Source organism: Aspergillus nidulans, chromosome III (assembly GCF_000011425.1).
Source record: "Aspergillus nidulans FGSC A4 chromosome III".
NCBI classification, from domain to species: domain Eukaryota; kingdom Fungi; phylum Ascomycota; class Eurotiomycetes; order Eurotiales; family Aspergillaceae; genus Aspergillus; species Aspergillus nidulans.
The window spans coordinates 1,742,146-1,762,808 of NC_066259.1; the positions used below are offsets into that span (position 1 = coordinate 1,742,146).

Here is a 20,663-nt window from a genome sequence, read left to right on the forward strand (position 1 = left end):
GCTGTGAAGAGTGCTCTTATCTTGAAACCACGTGACCCGCCCTTAGGCGGCCGGCTTTTAGCTTGAACCATTGTCTAAGCAACAAAGAGTCACCACCTTCCTTGAGTCTATTCAGAGAAAGAGGCCGTTGACCAAGGATTTCGCCCAAAAAGTGTCGAGTTAGATTAAAGGGACGATTTTCATTTTGGACCTGTATACATCTGGTCCGATTCCGAGCGAGAGGCATCCTCTCCAGCCCCTGCAAAACTAACTTCCTGGTATCTCAATGGTACCTCTAAGACTAAGTTGCGTTCGATTGCGTTCAAATCATCTGTACACTTATCTTTCAGCCGTCATTATCAGACGTCATTAGCAGAGAACAAGCCTCTACAGCACCAGACACAGTTCTCCCAATGGCGGCAGGCATACCCAGCCTGTAGATCGCAGTTCTCTAGGGAAAGGTACGTGCATTAGCTTCAGTACCTGCGTAGCGTGGATGGATAGGTCACCGCTTTTACTGAGTCTCCTAACTGCCCTCTGCAAGAGTATTTTATTATCAATTACATATAAAGGAGGAGTACCCACCGAGTTTATAGAAGCTAGAGTATCCGCTATCCTGACATCCTGCAGCGTGCAGCGTGCATATTTCGAATCAAAACGGATCTTATCTTTGTATATGGTAGTACGACTGCTATCAAATAGAGCTATTCAATTAGCATTTAGCACATGGCTTTGCGGTAGGAGACGAATCGTATCGAACGACAGGACTGACCATTGCTGGTATATTGTGCAATGACCATCTAAATCACAGCTTTATCGCATCAGTACCAGAGTAACGGACGCCAAGTCGAGCTCGCTTGATAGAAAGCTCTACCTTAGGGATTGTTTTGTGGTTTTCCGTTTATATAATTCGAATACATTGGGAGACTCGGGACGGATAGACTCTCACTCTACAGAGCTTATAGATCATATCATGCTTTACATCCTTAGCCTCTAAGGATGGTGTAAGCCTCCCAACACGCACCATAAAGGAAATTTATGGGCACTGTATATACTCAGGTACAGCAGGTATACTTCGATCAGGGCTAGGGCAGGCCCACTCTTATCGATAAGCCGGTTCCACTACGTGGGCTCAATCCGCTTGTGCCCCTCGTCATCAGAAATACCTGGCTTGTGATTGCAGACAGCCTTGAAAACATACATTTTGCCCAATTCAGTTAAAAGGCCAGTCCCTTTTGTATTTACGCAATCAATAGACAGTTCACCATGCGTCTCGTCAAAAATAAGATTGAATATGGCGGGGCCGGCAGCGTCACCCTCATTCCCGAAGAGCCTGAGGACATGGTACGTCACCCCTCCAAAAACAGATTCGGCCCTTTTGACCAGTAACCTCGTCAGTGGCACGCATACAACCTCATAGTTCCAGGCGATCTCCTTTACGCAACAGCCATTCGCCGCGTAACGACGACCGCTGCATCAACTGGGTCAACAAGCTCTTCGCGCGTGCGGCTAACGCTCGAAATCCGAGTCAAGAACCTCGACTTTGACCCGCAGAATTCTCAACTACATGTTAGCGGGCAAATTGTGAACGAGACGCCGCATACGAAGATTGGGCAGCATCATACCCTTGACCTAGAGCTTAATCGACAGTTCACTCTTGAGAAGGGGACCGGGCAGGATGGTGAGGGGAGCGGGTGGGATAGTGTCGCGGTTGAAGCCCTGAAGGATGCGGTTGATGAGGGTGGAAATCGGAGGGCAGAGGCTGTGGCCGTTGTGATGCAAGAGGGACTGGCACATATATGTTTCATTGGACAATTCCGGACGGTGTTGAAGCAAAAGGTTGAGATATCAGTGCCGAGGAAAAGGGCTGGGGGGAGTGATCACGATAAGGTATTTGTTTCTATTGAGCGTTTCATCCATCAATCACTAACGCCACCAGACAATGACAAAATTCTACCAAACTACCCTTGACACGCTTCTGCGCCACATGGAATTCAACCTCAGCTCAACCTCAATGACAAGCAATGACCCCGTCCGGCCAGTCCTCCTCGCCTCGCCGGGCTTCACTGCGACGGCCTTCCAAAAACACATCCAATCCGTCGCCAATACAACTACTCCCGCGCTCAAACGCCTCCTCCCGTCTATTGTCGTTGTCCATTCCGCCTCCGGCTATCTCCACTCCCTAACCGAAGTACTGCAATCCCCCACCGTCAAAGCTCTTCTTAGCGATACGAAACACGCGCGAGAAACTAAACTCATGGACGACTTCTACGAGCAACTGCGCAAGGAGACGAACAAGGCTACGTACGGGCCGCGCGAGGTTGAAAACGCCGTTGAACAGGGTGCTGTGGGGCGCGGCGGGGGTATTCTCATCATTTCAAACAGGCTGTTCCGGTCCCAAGATATAGCAGAGCGGAAGCGATGGGTTGCGCTTGTGGACCGCGTGAGGGATGTCGAAGGGGGCGAAGTGCGTGTGTTGAGTTCTGAGCATGAGAGCGGGAAAAGGCTGGATGGGCTGGGCGGCATTGCAGCGATTTTGACGTTTCCTATTTCAGATGATTTGGAGGAAGATAGCGAATGATCTCCGATTTCTATTACTTCTTTGACAGATTTCGAAGGCGATACGTAGGTCGCAATATTCCATCTCTTCAAGCGCACGAGCAATGCACCGAACTCGGATGTACACTTTGCTAGTAGGCCATCTTACATGCCTGGTAAATAGTCCAAGAACTTGCTCATAGTATAACACCCTCAAATACCAAGAGCAGATATCGGCTTAGCCTACTGATCGCAGACCCTTCCCTAACAGGACAGAGGCAGGTCTCGACGGGACCCTGCCGTCCAGCCCACCAAGCCCCAACTGTCAGAACCCGGGGCACGGCCCGTGTAGTCGACTCGATATGGTCAAGGCAGGAAAAGACTATGACGATAGTGTAACTGTCCACGTAAACTCGAGAGTAACCAAAAGCCGGACCGGAGCGGGGGCGGCTTTCAACAAGCGAATCCCGTCGATACTACTATAGACCAAAGCAACGAAATTTCAATCCATCGACTATGGCCAAGACAGGCCGTGTGCCAAGGATGCCGGCGGCTCAACGGCGCGTTTTCTAGCAGCCGTCTAGTTCGGGCAGTAATTAGTGATTAGTATGCCATATCAGCGCAGGAGACACACATGGGGCATATTTAGACGGCTGGGCGTGGCTCGGAGAAGGTAGCTGAGCAGGGCAATGCGGTTCAATTTATTGCTGCTCAGAAGTTGTCTATCTTTAGCGATGGCGGAGGCTAGCACATTTGATAGGTAAGCTAGGTTACTTGTAATTGTCGATTCAGAGTGTATCGTATCTTGTAAGGAGTGAACACGTATGGGTATATGGTGATGGACATGGACGTGGACTTGACATGCTAGTAGGAAAGACTGTAAAGCAGAGACCCGCCTATGCGACAACAAAAAATGGAAAACAAGTATACATGGCAAGTGATGCAATTCTCCAGGCTTAGAATATGAAAAAAATGAAGAAGCGCAAAAAAAAAAAAAACAAACTAGAGTACTTCAGCATGTCTATAAAGCAGGAAAACACCGAGGGAAATGCGATTAGGTTGTCGTATTGGTCTTCGTTCTTGTCTTTCTCTGGTAGGTTGTGCTGTCTCCTGCTTCATTTGGCTCTGTTCTTCGTCGCTTGCGTCGGAGTTCGGGTGTTTGTGGTGGTTGCCGCTGTTGTTGGGTATTATCTTGTTCTTGTTCATCTCGTTCCCTTTCTCGTTCCTGCGCATCAATGAGATCTAATTGCGTTTCGCACTGGTCTGCTGTATACGTAGTGGTGGCCCCCAGTTCTGTCATCTATTCACTGTTAGACAGGGAGTCTTGTCCCGAGTGAATGCACGAGCTCACTTTCTGTGCTATAAACTTGTACTTCTCTCGCTCCCAGCAACTTCTAGCCTGTAAAAGTATCCGAACCTGGAAACTTGTCAGTTACGATGACATCTTGGCCACATTCCACTTCTTTGTCTCAAGAAGTCCTGGAGTAATCGTGGGACACTCACGCACATCATGGTCATCCCACCGGGCCATTCGCTCCTTCCGCCTGCGCTGCCGCATCTGCAGGCGCGCCTCGGTGGCATCTTTGTTGTATCGCTCCCGGAACATGTCTCGGACTACTCTCCATGCTAGTTTTTGCTGGCGAAGGCTGTCCACAAAGGCATCTTCTTCTTCTGCTTGCGGGTTCCGACGCCCGCGTCCAGGTGCCCGGGCCGGCTGAGTGCTGGGGCCGGCAAAGCTCTGCCTTTGCTGCTCTTCTAGGCGCTGAAGCCCTTCTGGATGCGGAAGAATATTTACTGGTGGTTCGCGGGCCACGGACTGCCTGGATTCCCTCCGGGCCCTTTTCTTCGATGGCTGGGGAGAGAGAGTCTCTTCTCTATTCCCATATCCGCTGGGTGCGAACCCGAGGCCATATTGAGGGTCTCGAATAAGCTCGCTGGGATAAGATGTGGTAATCCCTAGACCATGATGGGCAACGGAGTCGGAAACCGGGTACTGATACTCCTGCGAGTGATGGCTTAGTCCCGGGCTAGTCCGGGTATGAGCATATGAGGTGTCTGGCAGACTGATTGGTGTAAGGATTGCCGAAGCTTGATACGGCGGTGGTGCATTGTATGGATTGCTAACTGCTCCATATGGTGACTGCAGAAAGCCCAGGGTATCAGTTTGCGCGGATAAGGGATTTTCTGCAACAGTTGTACTCTGACATACCGGCCACTGTGGATTGATACCTCCATAAAACTCATCCATCCCTTCATTGGGATTGCATCCACCCTGGCCGAATGACATTGGGACGTAGTATTCACACAAAGACTGGCAAAAAGCATGAAACAAGTCAATCAGCGTATAGCTAGAAGCGCCGAGAGGTTCGCGAGTGGGCCCAAGAGGACAATAGAACGCTTCGTGAAACAAGCAGCTGGGAGGCCTGTGTAGAGGGCGGCAAATTGTAGAGGCTCGACGAATAGATTGAGATCTGGCTAGGTAGAATATATGATTTGTTTCGGACCCTGACCAGATGTATGAGCTGATTCGTCCTTTGCACAATAGGCACGAAGTTCTTTAAGATCTCAGCGATGTTTATCTTGTGAATAGGGTAGAGGATGGTGATGAGAGAGATCTTAGTAGCGGCCTCGCAGATGTTCATATACTCGAGTCGACGATATCAACAAAGCCAGAAAGCCTTGCAAGGCAAAGCCAGTATAACGAAGCTGCTCTTTCAACAACAGGCTCAGAGGGTTCGAAATTGTGTGATAGGTACCGCCGACCATTACCGTGCCACACAAACCCTCTCTTAACTAGAGGCCTAGGATGGACGATGAGTCTGATTTAAGCGCCCACCTCTTCCGGGGAACGGGGTCCGTTTTCTAGGAAGGTCATCTTGCAGCATTCACAATGACATGAGAATTTACTAGGTAGGATCTAGCCCCCAATCCACGGGGCTCAGACTTGCATATTATTTCTCAAGGCCCACCGCGCTCGTTCTTGACAAGGGCCAGAGGGGGCCCGGGACAGGACCGATCCACGTCCCAGAGCTTCGGATCACCAGGGGTGAGAACCTTGAAAGAGGAGTCAATAGTACCGAAGCGGAGGGAGCTCGGCTTTAGTGACCCTAAGTTCAAGTGGTCGTCGGTTGATTAGCGCTTAGTTGACAAAAGATGTTGCAGCTCCATCTTGAGCTAGTGAAGGCTTTACAACAAAGAGTTTTGAACAGCCCGACGTAGATCACCCGGGGATAATCCTAACGGCCCTGAAAGATGATTAGAGAATCGGCGATCGGTGTTGACTGCCATTTGACGGGCTACAAAGGGGCCGGTGTTGGGAGTGTCTAGCGTAGCCCCCAAAAACCGCAATCGAGGCGCAAAATCCTGGTTTCATTATGAAGCGCTGCAGTAGTAGCTAAGGAATCCTTGGCGGCGCGCGTAGACAGAGCACAGTGCCAAACGGAGAGTTTTCAAAGAAGCTTCGAAGAGTCGGGCCCCAGGGTAAGCCAGTGTCGTGGCTTGTCCGATCAAGTCGTGCTTCTTTTCTTATTGCGGCTGTAAACCCCATGTGGATAAGGATGCACCGCCTAAGTTCAACTCGGATTAGCGTGGCCGGGCAGCAGCTCCTCGCCTAAGAATCGAACCATAAATGAACGCAATTAAACGCCTGGGCTGACCACCATGGTTGGCGGGGCCTGGTGCGCGCCGCGGCCTTGCAGGTCTGTGACTCGTGAGCAACAGCCCGAGCCCAGCAGTGAGATGGGGACTCGAGAATTGTCTTTGATTGAGGGACCCCACCCAGGACTACAATTTTTGGAATCCAGGCCATCAGTAATTTGATTTGGAATCTCAAAACTTGAGCCAGGATTTCTTCGCAGCCTTAGCCTGGATAAAGCATAGTTTCTCTTCCTTCCGGACCTGCATCCAACAACAGCCACGTGTTTCGAACGGTACTGGCTGGCTACGCGCCAGACGACACTAGGACGCAGTCGTCCTGTGCTTTTTCGAGCACGAGTTTCCAATCGATAAGAGAAGAGGATGAGCTTGGGGCGAACCCAGCGCCTAAGGACGGAATAACATGGGCGGTCGCGTCCAGTCCGTCAAGTGGGGAATAGTGATGAATGGTGCTATAATTCCTTGACTTGCGGAAGTCGCAAGAGCAGCGAAGCGGAGAATGCAATGGCATTGCGCCTCGCGAATGACGGGTACGTAGCAGAGAAGGATCGAGGATGGTGTTGCGCCCTTTCCCACAGCCAATAAACGCACGTGACGTCCCTATATCCATCTTTACAGAGCACTGCGCGGTCTTCATCACCCCGTTACTCACCCTTCGGAAAGTCAGCAACCCTTGAGTACACCGGCGCTGATGATGAACAGCGCATGAACGGGCGAATGTAAGTGCTAAGCTAGAAGAAACGAGGGTACGCTATACTAGAAGTCATCTCATCGCCCGGCCTGAGCTTGCCGATAACCGAAATGATCATTTCCTGGCTACATCGCTAAAAGTGAGCGAGGCTGTTTTTCTGTTGATCTCCATCAGGCTGTTTTCCGACCAAATGGCCCCTTTCGTGACCTCCGTTTTTCCAGTCCTTCCATGGCGTGGTTATTCTCTCCCTACCCTAGCTGATCGTGGCTATGTCCTGGCGCAGCAATGGCTCAGAGCACAAGCTTCAAGAACTGTCAAAATGTCGAATTTTCCTGATGCTTTAACAATGCAGGGTCATGATTGCTCGTATCTAAATTTAGGTATATCAAATTATGTTGCTTACTTATACAGTCACGATAGTTAGCCGGAGCTATTCAAGGAAATGACTTTACCATGCATGCGGCAGGGCTGGCGGCCCCAAACTGACGTGCGTCTGTCTGACCTCCTACTCGAAGACCACTATAACCAAGCCGCTGAAAAGATTCACTGCGCGCTTTTCACCTACTGTAGAAGAGTATAAGGTTGCAGATCTATATTTAATTTCGTATACAATGTAGGGATTAATTTGAGGCGTTCAGCAAATGCATTAGAAATCTTCCTGGTAACCTGGCTCAGCCAGATTACCAGGAAGATCCCCCGCTCTGAGGCAATCAATCTCTAGTTCCTATCATCCTCTGAGAATCCCCCCGCATCATGATCCGCCGGGGAGGAGCGCCCGTTCCGCTGATTCTCTAATGTGTCGTCTGCGGAGACGGAGATTCCTCGTGCACCCCATCGGTTATATCTCGACTGGTGCTCATCGCCGTCATCCTGGTCGTGCAGTCTCTGCTCTTCTTCGTCTTCGCTTCTACGCCGTCTAATGTTCAACACCTTGTTCACAAGATAACTGTTCCGGTAATCTTCCGAGTCGACCACCCCTCCATTCCGCAGCTTAACTCGCTGTCGGGTATAGTAGACCCAGGCAAAGTCGGCGTAGAAAGCCGTTTGAACGATCCCAAAGATGATGGATATCCAGTCCACATGATGCTCAGATCCAACTGCCCTGACAAACCAGTTTATGATGTAAAACGCTCGGTAAGAGCCCAGCATCAAAAGGTAGTATGAGTTGATAACAGTAGGCACAGTTGTCTGGCGAAGGAGTAACAATTGCGGAAGGACGCAAACTGACTCCAAAATGATAGAGAATGTCCATAAGACCTACGGTGAGTAATCGCAGTCAGTATTTTTTTTCTTTAAAGAGCAACAGCGAGTGAATCAGGTAGCTCGACTTACGTCTTCCAACAATGGCCGTGTGGAATGTCTCTCCCCAAAGATAAGATGCACAATGGGAGCGAGAACTAACGAGATCCCAACGGATCCTAACGTCATCTTCCACGCCCTTTCTCGTTCTCGAGTTCGGGGGAACACTTTCATCATCAGAAATATAGTGTAGAAAGACGATGAGAAGTAGAAGAGCTTGAAAATGACAAGATAGGCGTCTTTCCAACCGACTGATCGAAGCAGATCAGCGTAGCGTGAGAGGAATACCAGAGCATAGAGAATTTGAGTCAGAAGGGAGACACCTGCAGATCGTGACAGTTTGTTAATCAATTAATTTATAGAATATCGGCCAACATGAGGATTACCTTCTGCGCTCCGGTTTCTGTGGATGGCCACAATGAGGACACATTTCGACAAAAAATGCGTTACGTCCGCAAGGACGCGGGGAACGGTCAAATGGATCATTATTTGTCAATGTGCAAAGTAATCTGGTATAATAACAAGCAAGATAGAGCAACCGTGCAAGTCGAACCCCAGGCTTAAGCCCTCCTATAGCTTGGCTGTGTTGGTGACTAGATCAAAGCGTAGCAGCCAGTGATGCTTTTCAAGACGCCGTGCTTGTAGTGACAGACAAAAAGACCAGAATGCGCAATACCGTGTCAGATATCGGGTCCAATACAGAAGGAAACGTGGTGTCGCTAGGTCCAGACAGAAGACTGGAGGCTGGAGGACGGACCAAGGGCGGCTAATGGAGCGAAAGCTCGGGTGGGGACGACGGAAACGTTGATAAGCACGGGAGATAGCGATGGTGATCCGAGACAGGAGCGGCGATGGACTTGAAAAGACGCTGAAAGCTAGATTGAGATTGATAGGACGCTACCGGGCGTCAGTGACATTGCACAAGACCTTAATGCTGAAACCTGAAGCTTCTCCCAGTACCCAGCTTGGGGAAGCTCAAGGCCGCGCGTGCATCACGTGGAACCGATGACATCAGCAGACTCGTGATTCCTCTTCCGAGTAGGGAATGGTCGGCGGTCAGCCATTTGGTGTGGAACCAGCGTTCCTGTTTTTCCAACCGTCGGCAAGTATACTTCTTCGAAATCACTCTACACTCACTCAATGAACGCTGATTTCATGATTGAAAATAGGTCTTAAGTTGCCCAAGAGTCCTTGACCAGGGAGATACCAGACGCTGGCATCTTACCGGCAGCAGCAAGGATTTCGGCAATCCCAAGCACCGGTCTTGATGTACAATCGGCAGCCATCCGACAACTCACGAACAGCACAACCATAATTCTCTTCGAAATATGGGTATATTCAGTACTCGACAAAGAAGTGAGCTTACCAAGTGCCCGACCTGCAACGGAGATAACAAAGCTATGCCCACTTCTGCAAGTTGACTCATGTTTCCATGTTTCCCGTAAGTACATTGACTGCTTGAAGGGAGATGTGACCTTTTATCCCGGAGGCAGTCTGATCTATGGAGCCTACGGACCCTCTACTTAAGAGGCGCCAGCTCGCCCAACCAGAAACTGTCACTGTGCTGAGAAAAAATTAAGATGCAGATTCGACCACTCACGAGGCTCAGCTGTTACTGAAGCGGTTCTGCCCGTTTTCCTCCGTTCAGCCACTCAAGATCGTTATACTTGTAGTGCAATCGACTACCCCACTTCGATGTTTCTTACAGGGACAACTAGGAACGATCATTCCATACGCTGGCGTCTCGCCCTGTCTTGACACTCCCACTGTCGGTCCAGAGACACTCGCTGGCCTTGCTTGTGCCATTCCGTGTGTTTGTCTTACGGTCACCCAAATCTTTTCTATTTCTTTGAGGCAGACAAACTACGGATACTCAATGAGAGGTCGGAGCTTTTGACAGCGATGTTATAAAGTCCGGTGCTATTCCCTCGCCGTCGTTACCCCAAGCGGGATACGCTGTGCTTATCATGGAGTCCGATTCTTGAAGCGAGGACAATAAGCAACGCGACAGCACGAACGGGAATTTATTCATTCTGATGGCTCTTGAACAGATGGCATCTGATCCAACTCTAAAACGTTTAGATCTGTCAGTGAAAATCATCCGCTGACGAAAATCGAGAGGGCGAAAAGCATATCTCTGGATCCAATCAGTGGTTGCCTCATTTTATTTTCCGTCAATTTCCTTCTGTTTTTGCTTTGACCTTGGGTTGGCGTGCAGAAACGAGTCAACATGCCGCTGAGGAGATGGAAAAAGCAAGCGTCATCTGAAAAGGTGGGATTGACCAAGTCACTGGTCTTAGTCTCACTTGCTGTCCTTGCTTCCTTTTCTTTCAAGTTCTTCTCGCCGCTACTTCTCTATACCAGCCTCACTTACTCCTCTTACGTCTGATTTTGGTCTCTAAGACCTGGATTTTCGGCCACTTGCTCAAACCATCGGTTCAGTCATGAACTTCGATTAGTAAGTGATATCCATGCTGTCCTATTTTGCCGTCCCGGTTTCAACACTTTCAACCTTTATGTCTAAGTTGCAGGGAGGGTCTACTTGTGACTATTCCTAAACCTGTTTATACTTAACATTCTATTTCCCCCTCCCTCCTCTTTCCTCCAACACTTTCTCTCACACGCCTTTCCCCGCTTCTGATCGAGGGACCATCCTCGAATCCTTGGCCTCACTCTATCGCTGCCAACCATTTACATACATGCATGTAACATCCTCATCACACCCGCCCCTCTGTCTGGTCGCTTTCCCTTCAACCTGCAGCGCTACTTCCACGCTGTGGGATGTGCCCGTGTCATCGTCACTTTCTGGTGTAACAGACTGCTCGTCGCCAGCGACTTGACAGGCCAATCTCCCCGGACCGTTCTTGCGCGGCAGACTTGCTAATGTCCTAATCATGCGTATGTACAGATGAAACCGCGCGACGTGATTGGAAAGCTTGCACATTGACCAATATGTCGTAAGTTCCATCCTCGTTCTTCACTGGGTCCTTGTGGTGCCCAAACCAAAAGCCTATTCTCTTGTCAATCTACTCTGTTGGGGGTGTATATACTTTCGCGGTATATATACATCTGTATACTACTATCTACTCATATATATATATATATTTATATATGCACGCACATATTTTTTATTCTTTCTGCCTGTTCCATCATCACTTCTCAACTTCTGAGCGTCTTCAAATCGCTTGAACACAAGCAGAACTTTTTTCTATCCCTGGGGGCATTTACTGATTGTTAACCCTGCCTCCTTTCTCCTTCATCAGGTCAGCCCCGAGTTCTAAACGGGTCAAAACCTCTGCCCCTGTCAGCTCACAGCAACTCCTCTCTCAACAGCAACAAATTCCCCAAGCTCAGCCTTCTCAACGCGTAGCACACTACGAGGGCATTCCTATGCCCCCTTCTCAGAATCCCGGGTCGAATCCGCGTAAACGACGTTTGTCCCCCCCTCTAGGATCGACTGCAACAATGACTAGTACACCTGGCGATGATCCTGTGGCTCCAGCGCCGGAGAACATGCCTAAGAAAAAAGGAAGAACGAACACTCCTTGGACTGCCGAGGAGGAGCAAAGGCTGAAGACAATGCGCGATGCTGGTCGCAGTTGGAGCGAGATTGCCAAGGTTCGTTACTAGAGCAACTTATACCTACCCAGTTTCGCTAACTGATGGTGCTTTAGACATTTCCCAATCGAACTGAGGGTAGCGTGAAGAAGCATTGGTATAAAGTGCGCTCTACCCACCGTGAAATTGTGGCTAGTCCATTTAACATTGATCTAGGACATGCACTACGCGGAATTTGCGGAAGATGAGGTGGGTTACATTTCGTTGGTATGGCTCGTTGCGGACTATTCTAATGATGACCACAGTCTATAGCCCTCCGAGAGGCGATCAAAGAATATGAGGCAAATAAGTGGAAAGTTATCGGCCAAAAAGTCGGAAAGCCGGCCAAGGTGAGCTCTCAGAGGCCCTAGATACAATTATGGTCTCAGCCTCGTAACGCATGGAAGTTCAGGCTTGCGAGCAATATGCAAAGGAGCATTTTAAAGACACCTAGATATCGAACGGCTGTGACGACGTAACGACAATCGCAATGCTCTTCTGGATTCCCCCTGTCCCTTGATTCTATGCCGCTGCTTCCCACGACCAGCTTTCTAGTCTCAGTTTGCAATTACGAGCGACGTGTTACCGGTGTCATTCGTCTTATGCCTATTTTCTCGCCGTTCTCACTTGGCTTTGATGATCGGGTATACTGGGGTCGGGACGTTCTCAAGATACATTTTGCAGAGAGGCAACTTGGGTTAACGACATGCTTTAAGGGCAGGACAATGACTCAAGAGATAGACTTTTAATGCGAAGTGATTTTAACCTAGCGCACAAATTAAACTTGTAACTCGGTGAACGAGAGACAAGTAGTGTAAATGATTTAATAGGCAGGGCGCACAGGTTGGATCCGATGAGCGGAGAGATTAACTTGTAATTTCTCGACCTTACTGGATTCATCTCTTCCCCACCACTCAACCTAGAATTTGTCGTCCTCAAAAGCTGCTGCCCGTGAGCTGCGCATCGCGAGTTTTACAAGTTTATCCTGTTGAGGTGAAATCTAGATCTCCAGAATACCCACGTCCGACTTAGAATCACTACTGACTTTAAATGGCCTGACCCCAGATTTTGTCTCTTGTCTTCCAGTGTACTGCCTCCCGTCTTTCCGATTTGCTATGGCCATCATGAAGCCGAGTAGCGTGGATTTGTCTCTCGATCAAGGTATCTAGGTAATCTGCCTGCATGATGACCGGTGTTCGACGACTGCGTGCCAACTGAGCCTGCCATTGCACCAGCGGGCGTGCAGTCGCCGTTCTGAGATCATACGGTTGAACTTGATCTGGATAATTCCAGCGAAAGAACTCATGCGCGCGACCCCTTACTTATTATCGCGAACCAAATGCTAATCAATCCATCTAGCATGGCCTCCGGCGCCGCAACGTCTACGATAGGGGAAGCCACGAAGGAGATTCGCTTAACACTCTTTGACGAACCCCATCACCATGAAGAGGGAGTCGAATCTCGCAGGGCAATAGGAGGTACATCCTCTTCTCAACGGCTCACCTATCACCTTAAGAAAGTCGAGAACCGGCTTGTTCAGTACAGTCTGGAGGCCCGCGGCATAGAACGAGTGCAAGAAGACGAACGCATCCCGCATATATCTTGGGTTTCGTACTTGCAGGTTTTCCTGCTGTGGATGTCGGTTAATCTGGCAGCGAACAACATCACTCTTGGGATGTTGGGCCCCGCCGTATTTGGCCTCAGCTACCTGGACTCTGCCCTTTGCGCAGTATTTGGGGCTCTCTTGGGCTCCATATCTTCCTCGTGGATGGCTACATGGGGACCCATCTCCGGTATACGTACTATGGTGCGTTTCACCTTCAAGCCCTGATTTGGCTTCACTAAACGAGTTTAGGCATTTGGACGCTATACTATGGGATGGTGGCCTAGCAAACTCGTCGTGATATTAAACCTCATTCAGATGATCGGATATTGTCTGATCAACTGTGTCGTCTGCGGGCAGATTCTCTCTGCAGTATCGCCGAATGGAAGTCTATCTGTGGCTGTGGGTAAGAATGCCTGGAAACTTCTCATCTTCGGCTCCGGCAACTGAACCAAACAACAGGTATTGTGATTATTGCAGTCATCAGCTGGATGATTGCCACGTTCGGAATAAGGGTCTTCCATTATTATGAACGGTAAGCGCAAGTCTTCAATTAGGGAGACAAAATGATCTAATGTGTGTAGTTTTGCCTTCCTACCCCAGATTATCGTCATCAGTATTCTGTTCGGCGTTTCGTCTTCAAAGGTCGACCTATCTACACCATCTCAGGGAGACACTCGCACAGTGATAGGAAATCGGTACGCTGCTTCGTGCCTTGCATTGCAAGTGCCCTTTCTAACAGAGTCTTCACACTAGCATCTCATTCTTCTCGCTCTGTGTCAGCGCCGCAATTACCTATACCCCATTAGCGGCCGATTTCTTCGTCTACTATCCGGTGCGCACATCGAAACTCAAACTCTTCTCCCTTTCCATTCTCGGCCTCCTTGTCTCGTTCACCCTCGCCTTCCTTTGCGGTATCGGCCTCGCTTCCAGCATAAACATTCATCCTGAGTACGCAGCGGCCTACAATAATGGGCAGGGCGCACTTATAGTCCAAGGCTTCAGCTCTCTCCACACTTTTGGCAACTTTTGCTCCGTCATAGTCGCCCTTGGCCTAATTGCCAACACGATTGCACCGACCTACTCTGCAGGGGTCGACTTCCAGACGCTCGGCCGGTACGCCGAGAAGGTGCCGCGCGCTATTTGGAACACCTTTGGCGTTGTGATTTACACCGTCTGTGCCCTTGCTGGCCGAAGCCATCTCGCTGACATCTTCACCAACTTCCTAGCTCTTATGGGCTACTTTGTTGCTATCTGGGTCGCCATCGTCCTCGAAGAATGTTTCATCTTCCGTCGCCGAGATAATGAAAATGGCTATGGTTACTATAATTGGCTCGTTTGGAATGACCCTTCCAAGCATCCTGTTGGCATTGCCGCGCTGATTGCATTCTTGACGGGTTGGGCTGGCGCTATTCTCTGCATGGCGCAGGTCTGGTATATCGGGCCGCTGGCAAACTTGGTTGGAGAATATGGTGCTGATGTAAGTTCCCCGTTGTCCTTTGCGTCATAAAGTTGGATTTAGAGATCGTCTAACAAATATTATCCAGATGGGGAACTACGTGGGTTTTTCGTGGGCTGCTATTGTCTACCCGCCTCTTCGCTATCTAGAACGAAGGCAGTTTGGTCGGTAGATATATGTATCTGCCCGTCTGTGCTAAGGAGTCACTTTCAATACACCGATTCAGTATCTAGCCCGCATGGCTGGGCGCTGTATATTGATCGGACAGTATCCCTTTAATATAGGACGAAAGCACTTGGAGGAAAGGAACGGGTACAGCATTTGAAGGAAGCCACTCAGGTTTCAAGGTTACTAGCTGTCACTGTCCTTTTTTATTACTACGCGTCAACAGTCGTCCTCTCAGTACCTAAAAATATCACCCGCGCAGAAAATTGCACATGATACAGGATGTTTAGAGCTTGACCTGAGTAACTCAATGCTATTATAGCATGGATCGAAAGTCTGATGGACAGCCTTCTCTGGTGATGCATCTGCGTACCGACTTGAACCTCACTGCCATCGTATATGTTTTGGAGGTCAGGACTGAAATCTATTGCGGAGCACTGCCACTAGTACGTAATGACTTAAACACATCTCCATTTTGTAAACCCGTTATCGATTTGCAAATTGAAAAAGCTATGGTTGGGTGTAAGTTGCTACTGCTATTTTCTTCTTAGATTTCTCACTCAGGAATCTTAGTATAAGGAGTGGCTGATGACAATGCCCGCGCTTTTAGGTCGTTCCTGCTACCCTTGGTGTCCGAGCTAGGGATATAGTCCATAAAATCATAACCAAGTACTTAAGAGCCAATTAATAGCTATTATATCAGTGAACGAATTGATAACTTCGAAGGAAGCACCCAGCTTTATCTCGAAAAATAGTCATAGAAACCTGAGCAACCTTAAAAAGAAATAGGAAGTAAATATAACAACAGCTTTATTCATCTTCACTAATCTACAGAGACCAAATGCCAGGATTCAGCAACAAGATAGGGATACAACCACATAGCCCTAGCCTACGTACAGACCGGACACATTTACATTTTGTCATCTAAATCCCCAGTCCACCGCACCACTCTACGTCTTATATCAATCGATTGTCTCCGGAATCTCTGGCGTAAGCAAAAGGAGAAGCGAGGGATCGATGGAGGGAGACAGCAACGGCACTATTATCGTCTTATCGAACTTGGAGCTCGATTAGATCGTTTACCGGTACCAGTACTCGGGCTTGACGTAGTCAGCGAAGGTCTTGGGCTCCTCGTAGGGCGGGTGGTGGTGGCCATGGTCGTGGTCATCTGGACGCGAGTGTGAGTTATTTGTATTTCCAGTACAAGTCCAAAGTGGATTTAGGTAAACTCACGAGCATGAGGGTCCTCCTCAGGGCCGATGTAGTTCAGCTTGACGACGTTGCCGCACTCGAGGCAGCGCTCAATGGGGCGCTCACGGGAGACCTGGGTAGCAATCAGTATGCAATCCTGCGAACAATGCCTAAAAAAAGTGTATTATTCCGTACAGTAAGCCAGTTGACATGGTGGGAGTCCGCAGGGTAGCCGGTGCAACCAGCGTACTGTTCGTCACCGGCACCGTTAACAATGATTGGGTTGTCGAGAGTTCCTATCGGTTACGGAGTCAGATAAAGCACTTTCCTAGTCACATTTCAACGAATGGGATAAGCATACCCTTTCTGGAAGCATCAAGGGGCCTCATATCGAAAATGTCAATGCCCTGCATCTTTCCGATAAGTTCGAGACGTTCAAGACCGGTAGCCTGCTCGATATCGCTGGGAACGGTACCAGGCTTGGCACCAGGGGGAATCAGATCCTCCTCGGTCTTGATCTCTACACGCGAAAAAAAACCCAAGTTAGCAATGGTTTCTCAACGTAGGTAGGTCAGTTGTAGCTGCAGTCAAGCGAAGGAATATAATGTAGACGGTAGGTAAACGACTGGTCCGATATCAACACTCAATTGCGATATTCGGAGTTGTAATACTGCATAGAGCTCGCAAATGATTGGATATGTGTAATTGGCGGTCATTTGAGTGCGGATTGAACAAAGCAGGATACGAACCTTCAAAAGGAAGGATCTTGCCCTCCTGCTTAGGCTGCCACTTGTTCTGGTTGGCTAAAAGAGAATGAACGTTAGCTATTGCATCCTAGCACACAGTTGTCTTTCACGAAGATAGCTGAGATCAGCCGCGCGCAATGATCTCGGGTTGAGATATGGCATGATCGATTGGGGGCGTTCGAGTATTTTAGGCTTCTCAGTGACGTACCGCGGATGATGGAGGAGGAGAACGGGCGAACAGAGAGGGCCCGGGCTGGGGCGCGCCTCGAGAGGGCGATAACTGTGCGTTGGAAAAACATTGTGGGTGCAATGCCAACGGACAAGGCGTGGAGAACTGGCAAAGAGGGAGTTTGGAGGTTGAGGTTGAGGTGAGTTTGAAGCCGCTTCGGCCCGTGGTCTGACCAGAGACCACACCGCCTTAGTCATACAAAGCCTCTGATTGGATGTCATCCAGTATGGCGCTCCGATAGAGCCCATCCGGCCGATTACCGTATTAAGAATACTAGGTAGGGCTTAGGGCTTGGACTTTCTTGATTATGAGGCCAGGGTCGTTCACATGTCTGCAGCAGTATCTTCAAATCCAGGTGCAAGATAGATACCAGCTCCAAGGTATTCAGGGTGTCCACAGCTTAATATATCTATCATACAATAACCTAGCATCAATCGTCCGGTCTAAAGCCATCGCTAGTAAAATCCGTGTCCCCATTTGTACAAGCTGCCAAGCGAAGTAGGTCAATAGGCAAGAAGTAGAAGGGAAAAGCGAAAGCAACAAAGGAGAGGAAGAAAAAAGATTACGATGGGAGGAAGGGGCGAGTGGCAGAAAAAGGTGGAAAAGGAGAAGAAGGAGAAAATGCGTGTCCATCCGTGACTTCCATAACATTATCCATATCCCATAACAACAACCCCGCTTAAAGCTGTGTTGCCTTTTCTCGACAGGCTGCTGGTGTGAATCCATTACCCACCTTTCCAGCGATTATACGCCAACGATCATTTTCGTATTCTTGGATAGCCCGCCGTAGACGTTGTACCTATGCGTAGCGTCAGAATAGCTGTCTCTGGCCAAGGGATACTGGGTAAAGGCATAATTGGAAAAAGGCTAGTAGCACCTACCATTTCGTCACTCCAGGCCACATCCTTTGCCTTAAGTTTGGTACAATAGCGGACCTGCAAGGTCCCGCTAGTCCGGCCGGGAAAGAAATCGGCTATTTGCTTCCAAGTCAAATTTTTGTTTTCTTTCAGTTCGACTAGCAACGCATCCTCCTCTGGGGTAAACTTGAGTTTGGGCCCTCGCGGTCGAGGCGCTGGATCAGGCATGCCCGGCTGACCCACGACGCTCGGTGGGCCAGATGCCAGAGGTGAGGTCTCAACATTTATACCCTGGCGCTCGGCTGTTCGTAGCGACGCATGGGGCGGGAGATGGTGGTGGTGATGATGTTGCGGTAAGGACATTGGGTCGGTTGGCCCAAACCCGTGGGTTTGCATGGGGTGATGGTGCTGCGCAGATTCTCCATGTACGGAGAAAAGTAATTCGGGAGAATGGGTTGGTTCGGAAGGAGCATCTGGTGGGAGGACTGGCAACTGTCTGATTCCATGGTCTGTGTTACCACTCTCAGGGTCAGTTTCGGAATGAGGCCGTTTCTTGCCGCGCTGGACAGAGGACGCAATGTCATAGTTGGCAGTCGCGTACTGCACCGGAAGCTGACGGGGGAGCATCTGAGCTTGGTTGAGGACGACTGCCTGTGAAATATCAGGGACTGCAGTTTGTGGTGTTGCCGTTGGGAGTACGGTCGCATTCGCATGGTGCTGCTCGAATGCTGCGCCGTGCGAGTTTCCGGAAGTGAAAGATGTGTCTGTCTGTTTCGTGTGCTGAATATGTGGCTGTTGGGAATGATATACGAGCGTGCCTTCATGTTCCTCAGGCTTGCAGGTGGCATGTTGAGTATAGTCAATGGCATAGTCTCGATACGGATCCGCCAGCGTCGCGGACATACATCGGTGCTGCTAGAGCCTAGAAGCCCCGGCAGGCTACCGAGCCAACGGTCGAATAGTTTTGGAGGGACGTTATAGGCCGCTGCCAACGGTAACAGGCCCGAGAAGATTTGACGACGTCAAGATGATCGTCGCGTCGTCAGAAGGCCCTAAGACTGCTTTTCTAATCAACGTCCCGTCTGGATTTCTGATGGCAGTAATGACGAGTTGTTCCGCGATCGCCATGTACCAGATCAGGATACAAGCACCCCGGACTCGCTTTGGCCCGAGTCAAAATGACGGTCCCGATTCTACTTGCGCGTTAGAATATATGACAATCAGGTATCGCGAGACCTTATATGGACAGTTGACAGAGCGTGGACCAGGGTTCCCAAAATCAGAGGGGAGAAATTGGAAGGCTGGATTTCCACTGAAGTGACAAACATGCAATCCAGCAGCCGCATGAGGGTGGGAGGTGGGCAGAGATTTGGAGGAAGGAACAGACGAAGTGAGAGAAAATGAAGAGCGCAAGTAGTAAGTATCGGGAATGGTTTGTACTCACCGGGGTCTGACGGACCTCAGACGTTCCAAAAATACTAACACGGTCTGCACAGTGTTCCTCACTACTACTAATCAAAGTGCAGGATACAGCCAAATAAGTAGAAACGGACCAACCCCAGACCTGAGCGGAGATGGTAGGGTTTGCGTTTAATCCGAGCGAGTCCGCGGATGAACTTGTCAAGCGGCTTGTTAGTCGCAACAGCGTTGGTGTATACCCGGTTCTGAGGGGGGATGGGAATCGAGTAGTAAGATGCGAAAGGGGTTGGGATAGATGGAAGAAAAGGGAAACGGAAGCAGGGTCGAGACAGGGTCAGGATACGCCGTTGTGCATGGAGATAAAGTCCCTATGCAGCACGTTGAATTCTGGGCTGCGGTCGACAGCAGCCAGAGACTGGGAAGGAAGGATTCTGGAAAGAGGCAAAGTAGAGGTACAGTACATCGCCAGAACCAGAGAGATGCAGGTGGATAAAGAGAGAAAGTTCGCCCATTTGGCGGATTGGCGCTGGTCAAGCTTAGCTTGTAAAGGCCTCAAGAGTCAGAGCACAACGGTCTTACTCTTGAGACTCTGCTCTGAAGCGATTTGGTGGATTCCTCAGCATCATTTCACACCCCTCCGGGCCGTTCTGGTCCCATGCCAAGGCATGGCAGTCGCAGCAGGAAAATATAACAATCAAAAACGAGAAAAATAATTCGGAAAGGGTAAGCAAAGAAAGAACTCTGGAGGCAGGAAGAGTGCGGCCTGAAACGCTCAGCACGACAGATTGCGCCGGCTTTTTTGAGCGCGATTCGTGATCATCAGGAAGCGGGGGAGACCCAAACCCAGCTCATTCGCAGGTCTAGCAGAATCGAGAGCTAGCTTATTGGATGAGAACATTGAAGTGCAGGCTGGTGGGTTTCGGAGTAAGAAATCAAACCTGCGGCTGGGCGTGCTTTAACTAGCTAAGGAATCCCACCCCTGTCAGGACAAGGGCCTGTCGTACGTCGTCGCAACATCTCCACCGGCCAGCGACGCTAGGAGTGGCTAATCGGAAGCACCTGTCGGCGAGACACCCATGAGGAGGTGGTGATGGCACGGATGGAATAGCGGCGGCAGATGCGAGCCTTGGAATGCTTCTGGTTGGAGGGGGGTATGTTATCCAGCTTTGCTCTCTGGACTTGACTCTCCTAATTTCGAACAATATGCTCAAGAAGAAAGACGCGCATATCTGGCCA

At 49.7% G+C, this 20,663-nt stretch overlaps 8 protein-coding genes across 8 annotated transcripts, besides 1 other annotated feature; 4 read left to right on the forward strand and 4 right to left on the reverse strand.

Moving 5' to 3' along the window:
- Positions 1-20,663: part of a sequence feature (contig 1.78 659..353456(-1)) that runs on past both edges of the window.
- Positions 1,246-2,560, forward strand: ANIA_04530 (putative translation factor pelota; the record flags this gene model as incomplete). Its single annotated transcript, XM_657042.1, has 3 exons — positions 1,246-1,323; positions 1,378-1,869; positions 1,919-2,560. The coding sequence occupies 3 exons, from the start codon at positions 1,246-1,248 to the stop codon at positions 2,558-2,560; spliced, it is 1,212 nt and encodes a 403-aa protein (XP_662134.1).
- On the reverse strand, positions 3,572-4,804 carry ANIA_04529 (uncharacterized protein; the record flags this gene model as incomplete). The annotated part of the gene is made up of 4 exons (XM_657041.1): positions 3,572-3,817; positions 3,869-3,934; positions 4,025-4,657; positions 4,727-4,804. 4 exons carry the CDS (start codon positions 4,802-4,804, stop codon positions 3,572-3,574), a joined length of 1,023 nt encoding a protein of 340 aa, XP_662133.1.
- On the forward strand, positions 6,178-6,611 carry ANIA_11442 (uncharacterized protein; the record flags this gene model as incomplete). Its single annotated transcript, XM_050611704.1, has 2 exons — positions 6,178-6,215; positions 6,431-6,611. 2 exons carry the CDS (start codon positions 6,178-6,180, stop codon positions 6,609-6,611), a joined length of 219 nt encoding a protein of 72 aa, XP_050467700.1.
- On the reverse strand, positions 7,580-9,086 carry ANIA_04528 (ER lumen protein-retaining receptor; the record flags this gene model as incomplete). Its single annotated transcript, XM_657040.2, has 3 exons — positions 8,548-9,086; positions 8,195-8,484; positions 7,580-8,119 (listed from the first exon to the last, which is right to left on the reverse strand). The coding sequence occupies exons 1-3, from the start codon at positions 8,645-8,647 to the stop codon at positions 7,580-7,582; spliced, it is 930 nt and encodes a 309-aa protein (XP_662132.1). The 5' UTR covers positions 8,648-9,086.
- ANIA_04527 (SANT/Myb-like DNA-binding domain-containing protein) lies at positions 11,019-12,251 on the forward strand. Its single transcript, XM_050611705.1, has 6 exons — positions 11,019-11,118; positions 11,425-11,779; positions 11,836-11,883; positions 11,936-11,968; positions 12,025-12,108; positions 12,171-12,251. The coding sequence occupies exons 1-6, from the start codon at positions 11,114-11,116 to the stop codon at positions 12,210-12,212; spliced, it is 567 nt and encodes a 188-aa protein (XP_050467701.1). The 5' UTR covers positions 11,019-11,113; the 3' UTR covers positions 12,213-12,251.
- ANIA_04526 (protein pttA) lies at positions 12,777-15,280 on the forward strand. Its single transcript, XM_050611706.1, has 6 exons — positions 12,777-13,565; positions 13,614-13,767; positions 13,824-13,896; positions 13,946-14,059; positions 14,118-14,841; positions 14,909-15,280. The coding sequence occupies exons 1-6, from the start codon at positions 13,098-13,100 to the stop codon at positions 14,990-14,992; spliced, it is 1,617 nt and encodes a 538-aa protein (XP_050467702.1). The 5' UTR covers positions 12,777-13,097; the 3' UTR covers positions 14,993-15,280.
- On the reverse strand, positions 15,781-17,257 carry cox5b (cytochrome c oxidase subunit IV). Its single transcript, XM_657037.2, has 6 exons — positions 17,131-17,257; positions 16,926-16,979; positions 16,538-16,696; positions 16,372-16,472; positions 16,219-16,309; positions 15,781-16,153 (listed from the first exon to the last, which is right to left on the reverse strand). Exons 1-6 carry the CDS (start codon positions 17,219-17,221, stop codon positions 16,065-16,067), a joined length of 585 nt encoding a protein of 194 aa, XP_662129.1. The 5' UTR covers positions 17,222-17,257; the 3' UTR covers positions 15,781-16,064.
- ANIA_04524 (SANT/Myb-like DNA-binding domain-containing protein) lies at positions 17,831-18,957 on the reverse strand (the record flags this gene model as incomplete). Its single annotated transcript, XM_657036.2, has 2 exons — positions 18,033-18,957; positions 17,831-17,950 (listed from the first exon to the last, which is right to left on the reverse strand). The coding sequence occupies exons 1-2, from the start codon at positions 18,909-18,911 to the stop codon at positions 17,831-17,833; spliced, it is 999 nt and encodes a 332-aa protein (XP_662128.1). The 5' UTR covers positions 18,912-18,957.